General features: G+C 57.9%; 2 protein-coding genes across 2 annotated transcripts in view; one reads left to right on the top strand and one right to left on the bottom strand.

Annotated features, from left to right (window-relative positions):
• Positions 1 to 610, top strand: part of ERMN (ermin) — a 3,072-nt gene extending 2,462 nt beyond the window's left edge. The window contains exon 4 of the mRNA XM_015633969.3: positions 1 to 610. Coding sequence (XP_015489455.1) covers positions 1 to 397 — 397 coding nt within the window. The 3' untranslated portion in view covers positions 398 to 610.
• Positions 611 to 3,496: 2,886 nt separating this feature from the next.
• Positions 3,497 to 6,169, bottom strand: part of GALNT5 (polypeptide N-acetylgalactosaminyltransferase 5) — a gene marked incomplete at its 5' end in the record, with an annotated part of 12,670 nt that continues 9,997 nt past the window's right edge. Inside the window, one exon of the mRNA XM_019007332.1 lies at positions 3,497 to 4,648. Within this exon, the coding sequence (XP_018862877.1) occupies positions 4,505 to 4,648 (144 nt within the window). The remainder of the gene's footprint in view (positions 4,649 to 6,169) is intronic.

The following is a 6,169-nucleotide window of genomic DNA, read 5'->3' as shown; positions in this document are numbered from 1 at the left end:
TGGCACAGCGGGGACAGCCACGGCCGCTCCCGGCACGGAGGAGCCGGAGACCCTGCCCGACAGCGGCCAGCCCGGAGGGAATGCGGCCGAGGAGGAGGAGGAGGAGGAGGAGGAGGAGGACACGGAAGAGGATGAAGTCCAGGTGATTGAAATGAAGAAGGAGAAGAGCGAGGCGCCCCGCCTGCAGCAGCGAGACAGCGGCAAACAAACATCGCCCCCCGGCAGCCCCGGCTGCAACTCCCCGCTGGAGAAAGGGGCCGAGCAGCCCAGCCTGGGGAAAAAGAACGACATCTCCAGACACAGCTACTCCAGATACAACACAATCTCCTACCGGAGGATCCGTAAAGGAAACACCAAACAGCGGATCGACGAGTTTGAGTCCATGATGCACTTATGAACTGAGGGGGAAGAGCCTAACGCACCAAGCCTTTGCTCTGGGCTTGGTTTGATTTTACTCCCCCAAAACCAGTCTCTTCACACAACACAAGGTCACTGCTTTTCTTCTTTTTGTACATGATTTATAATACACTGTGAAAATTTAACATCTTGGCTTTGACGGGGCAGAGGCATCCATAGCGCAGGAAAATAAATAATCAGTTTGCTAAATACACACCCAGTGGATTTTAAGGTTATTCTCTTATTTTCTCTGTACCTTTGTAGCCGTGTTGAGGCCACGGGAAGGCTGGAGCTGGCTGGGGCTCCCCTGGCTGTCCCACGCCACCAGCTGTGCTGTAAGGAGCTGGCAGTGTGGCAGTGGTGACACCGCCAGGGCAGGGGGCACAGAGGGGACGGCTGCTGGCCACCCCTGCTCTGCCTCTCAGTCTGTCTGTCCCGGTGCCCTGACGGCCTCCCTGTGCCAGCACTGCCTGTCCCCACCTCTGCTGAGGATGTCCCCAGGCCCAGTGGGTGCTGCTGCTGCTGCTGCTGGCCGTGCTGCCAGCCTGGGTGGCTTTGGGCCAGTGGCACCGGTGACCGCTGCCATCTCCAGGGGCACAGCCGGGCTCTGGGCTGGCAGCCCTGGCACCTCCCTGCCTGTGCCTGGGTGAGCCTGGCCACTGCTGGGAACACCTCTTGTCCCAGTGCCACCCAGTCAGAGTCCCTTAGGTGTTTGCTAGATTTTCATCCTAAAATCACAAAATTTAAACGATTATTTTGTCAAAAGCAGGTGAGTTTTAACCCATTATTTTTGTCTCACCTGGATATTGCCCTTCTCCACTTTAAAAGACCTTTGTGACCATGCAGTGGTGGCAATCTTTTTAAACTGTTTTGCAGTCAGATTTGTCTGGAGTTGGGACTTAGCTTTGCACTTGTCATCCCAGAAATCTGGGAAAGCTGAGAACAGCTGGCAAGGGAGAGGAGGTAAGGATGGAGTTATACAGTGGCCTCCTGCAGCCATAAGTGCCTTTTTAAGGATTAGTTTTACATCTCCAGCAGCACTGAATATCGCTTTGACTTTTCTCCTTCTACATAAAGGCAATTATTTATTGGCAACGTGAAAATAATACAGGGCAATTCTGCATTGTGCCAGCAGACATAGCCCTCATTGTGCCATTCACACTTGTTTATTTGCTCCTTGGCCTGGGGAAGTTCTGAGCTTTGCTGGTACCAACTTATACTGTGTGTCTGTTCCCTCTGACAGCTGCTCTGGGGTGACACGTTCCCCTGGAGGAGCCCGTGGTGGTCCCAGCCAGGGCCACACTGCTCAGGGCTGGGAGCTCCCGGGGCAGTGCGAGGTGTCCCTGCCCATGGCAGGGGGCAGAGCGAGCGGAGCTTTGGGGTCCCTTCCAACCCGAACCACTCCGGTTCTATCAGTCTCTGAGAGCATCCCCTGAGCTCTCGCTGGGAAAGGCTCCCCAGGGCTTGCCGAACCCTGGACTCGCTTTTTGCCTTCCTTGCAAAGCAGCGCCTGCTCTGCTGAGAGCCGCAGCGCCCTCTCCTGCTTTCCTGGGTGGAAAAGGTGAAAAAATCCAAGTGCCGCCATGCTCGGGGGGACTGAGAGCCCTTCCCACCCGGGCCGAGCCCCCGGTGGGTGTGAGCCCGGTGGGGTTCGGGGCGATGGAGGGGCAGAGGGGAGGTGCTGGACCTGCGGGCAGTGCTCAGGGGTCGGGCACGCACGGGAGGAGCCGGGCACGGAGCTGGAAACGCGGCCCTGGAGCAGAGGCACCCTCGGGCAGATGCTGAGGAGCCCGTGGCAGCCACAGCCCGAAACTGCTTGTTCTCGTTCCTGCCGTGCCGGGCGCGGGCTGGGGCAGGTGAGAGCAGGAGAGGGGACAGTGCTGGTGACAGCTGCCACACCTGCGGCAAGCGCTCAGCTGCTGCCCTTCCCTCACCCACCAGGAGCCACACATCGGGGCAATTGCCGCTCGGAAGGCTCTCCCTGGGGCGATGCTTCACGGTTCAGCCGGGCAGGAACTCGGGAGGAGCCCCTAAGAGGCTCCGAGCTGCTCAGATTTAACACCCTGCGCTCAGGGGAAGCAGCTTCACCTATTATCATTTATTGTCCCTTTTGTTTTTTAACGATGTGACACCGGGGCCACCAGGCGCTGCTGTCCCCACCCCGCTCAGGGGATGCTCCAGCCCTGGTGCCTCGCTCCAGGAGCCACAGCCCGGGCTGCGGAGCCCAGCCCGAGCCCCGAGCAGCGGCACGGCCGCAAAAATGCTCTCGTTTCTGGAAGACTGGGCTGACTGGTGCCGTGGGAATGTTCTCAGAACTGAGCAACAGCAGGGCCCCAGCTCAGTGCCAGCAGCCCCCGGGCAGCCCCCAGTCCCTGAGCGAAGATCCAGCGGGGAACTGAGCATTTACACGAGCGGGGCAGCGCCTGCGAGTGACAGCGCTGCCGATGGGATGTGACCGTGACATATGACTGCCTGCCGCCTGCTCCGTGACAAGTGATTGAATGTCAGCAAACAGAATTTGATGAAATCCATGCTCCTGATACGAGCTGACTGCCCAAACAAGGGCTGTGTCATTTTTCTGATGGTGACTTCGGGCTAGCTGCGCTGAAGGAGGGAGAGAAAATCAGGAAGACAGCTGGAATAGGAGTCAACTGGGAAAATCTGTTGGGCCAGTCAATATTTTGGCAGACTGAGCCTGTCAGATGCTGTCAGCACTGATCCAGCAGGTCAGAGGCAGCGCTGTGCCGGGTGGGGGCTCGGCTGTGCCCACCGTGAGCAGCGAGTGCCCTGCTCAGCCCAGGGACACAGGGGCTTGTGCTGGAGCAGCCCCTCGGCTCAGCACAGGGACACAGGGGCTTGTGCTGGAGCAGCCCCTCGGCTCAGCCCAGGGACACAGGGGCTTGTGCTGGAGCAGCCCCTCGGCTCAGCACAGGGACACAGGGGCTTGTGCTGGAGCAGCCCCTCGGCTCAGCACAGGGCAGGGGCAGGAGGAGCAGCGCTGCCTCCCACCGCAGCCCCACAGGGCACAGGGAGCAGCATCCCACAGCAGGAATTCCCAGTGGGAACGGGGCAGAAACCCTGCCTGCTGTAGGCTGGATCCCACAACCTTGGCACACAGAGTTTATTCTCCCATCAAATCCATCCCGTTGGTGACTGGTGATGGGTTTTGGAGATGAAGAACTTCACAGTACAGACAACACTTGTCCGTGGCAGTGAGTCCAGAGGGGTTTGGTGTGCAGAGCCTGGCTGTGCCGTGCAGCCTGGGCTGAGGGGAGCAGCACCGCTCCTGGAGAGCCCCCAGAAAGCCACGGGGGCTCGGGGACATGGCTGGGGTCCTGGCAGCCCCAGCGTGGGATAACCTGGCTGCCCTGGGATGAGGAGCTTCCAGGTTGGCCCCTGGAATGTGCTTCTGGCAAGAAGCAGGATAAACCTCTGGTTCCTTGCTCCAGCACCAAACAAAGCAAGGCACGTGTGTCCTCGCCATCCCTGGCACAGGGAAGTGCTCCAGGCCTCTCCTGCAGCCCCTGGGTGGGGCTGGCTCCATCCACCTCCCACTATAAAATGAGGGCTTTATTGGTGTGCAATTGATTCCTCACAGAGCCCTGATCCTCACTTGTCACACTACACTTCCCATGGGGAGGCATCCTGCAGCCAGATCCACTGTGGACATGGTGTTTGATTTTTTTGATGCATTGGTCAATGAAATTCCAGTTTCTGTGGAGGAATTAGCAGCCCAGTTTGCTGCTTACGGACTTCTGGGGCCCTGGAAGTGTTTCTGGAGCTTATTCTGCTGTCCAGGGGAACTGAGGGATGTTTGCTTACAGTAGGATGGGGACTTCAAAAAATACTTCCATTTAAGAATAGAGAAAAGGAGTTTTTCCCAAAGTCTCCTACGGGGAGGGAGAATGGCCCTGATCTGTTGTGGCACTGTCACACCCGACGTGATGCTCCCGGTGTTCGGATCCTCCGTGTGCCGGTACCAAATCACAGCTGTCAGCTCTCCTTTGGAAATGCACTCCCCGTTTGGTGGCTGCCATCAGCCACAGCCATGTCCTCGCTGAGCCCACGGTGACAGCATGGGGACATGGGGACAGCAGCTGGGCTGCCCTCAGTCCGCGAGGTACCTGCCAAAGTGCCACTTCTGGTGGGGGTTTGTGGGGTCACAGGCCTTCAGCCGCAGGGCTCTGTACGAGGGCTCCACTTCCAGGCAGGGCTGCGGGAGGTGCTGGTGCTCCGAGATGAGGTGGTCGGTCTGCAGGAGAGAGAGGAGGGCTCAGGGGGGCCTGGCCTTTGGGGGCTGAGGCTTAGGGGGCTTTAGGCTTTAGGGCTCCTGCAGCAGCAGCAGCAGCTCCACTCTCCCTCTGAGAAAGCCCAGCTCCTTACGGTGTGCCCTTTTGTGGCTCGTCCCCACTACCTGAGACATCTCTGCTGACTTACAGGGGCTTTGGTGTGGGATCCAAGCCTGCAGCTGCTGCTGAGCCAGGATCACAGCACAGCTGTTGTGGCTCCTGGGTTTTCCTTCTCTGGCAGCAGAGAGATGAGCTCCCTCACTGTCTGTGTGGCAATTGCCATGTGGAGAGTCGCTGGGTGGGATTTGCCACACAGGCAATGTCCAGCAGGACACTGATCTCTGTCTCGGTTTGCTGGCTCATGAACTCAGCAGCTGCTGCAGTGAAGAAGGGGAACCCAGCCCTGGAGTGCTGGGCAGGACACTGGGCTGAGGAAGAGCGAAGGGTGTGAGTGACCTCCATCCTTTTGCTCTCCACACCTGCTTGGATTGCCCTCCCTCACCCCGAGGGCAGCCAGGCGATGCTGGGACGTGTCTGTGCTGCTGCTGGCCCTGCAGTGATCCCAGGAGAGCAGCCGAGGTGGAACACTCCCCAGGAATGTGTGCAGGGGCAGCAGCTGCACCTTTGTGCTGCAGGAACTGCGCTTCACACCATGGGGACAGAGCCCTGCAACTCCTTCAGGCAGCAGCCACTGAGCTCTCCTCATGCTCCTGCTGCTGGCACCAGTAAAAGAGCACTAAATCCATCCACCTTCAGCTGAGAAATCAGGCTGGAACACGAGATAAGACCTGGCTGTGCCCCACACACCTCCCTGGGCAATTGTGCATATTTTTCACAAAGTGAAATGACAATTTCACAATTTTCACTAAGTGGATAAAAATTTTCCTGTATTTTTCCCTAAACACCCAAGGTGAGCCTGTGGCATTCTGGCATTCAACACCTCAGGCTGAAAAAACCAAAGGGGAACAGGAAATTGTCTTTATATTGAATGTGTAATTCAACTATATTTTTTCTTTCTCAAATGAAGAGTGTTTTTTTTCTCAACAATGAACTATGCTATTTCAGAGCATTTTGGACAGCCACTTACACCAGGCAGACGAGGTACAGCCATGACTCTTTGTGCAGAGCAGGCAATTAGTGTAAGTATCCATTCTTTTCCTTTCCATACCTGCTCTCTTTAAAAGCCCCTGTGAGCTGAGAGCCAGTCGATGCTGACTCATCCTCCTTTAAGTGCTATTGACGGTTTCTGAGTGTAACCAGGCTGCTTTGTGGCTGCAGCAGCAGTGCCTGGCACATCCCCGGTGTCCCCGGGCTGCAGCCGTGCCGGGATGCCGGGCACAACCCCTGGCAGAGGGGCACGAGGGGCACCAGCGCATCTCCAGGACAGGTGGTCTCGGCAAAGGGGGCAGCAGGGGGTGGGGGACCCCCGGGCCGGGCTGTCCCCCTGCCAGGGCTGTCCTGGCACACTGCCCCACGTCCTGGAG

The sequence above is a fragment of the Parus major genome, chromosome 7, assembly GCF_001522545.3.
Source record: "Parus major isolate Abel chromosome 7, Parus_major1.1, whole genome shotgun sequence".
In the NCBI taxonomy this organism is placed as follows: domain Eukaryota; kingdom Metazoa; phylum Chordata; class Aves; order Passeriformes; family Paridae; genus Parus; species Parus major.
Note: the sequence above shows the minus strand (reverse complement) of the source record. Positions and strands in the feature narration are given on the sequence as shown.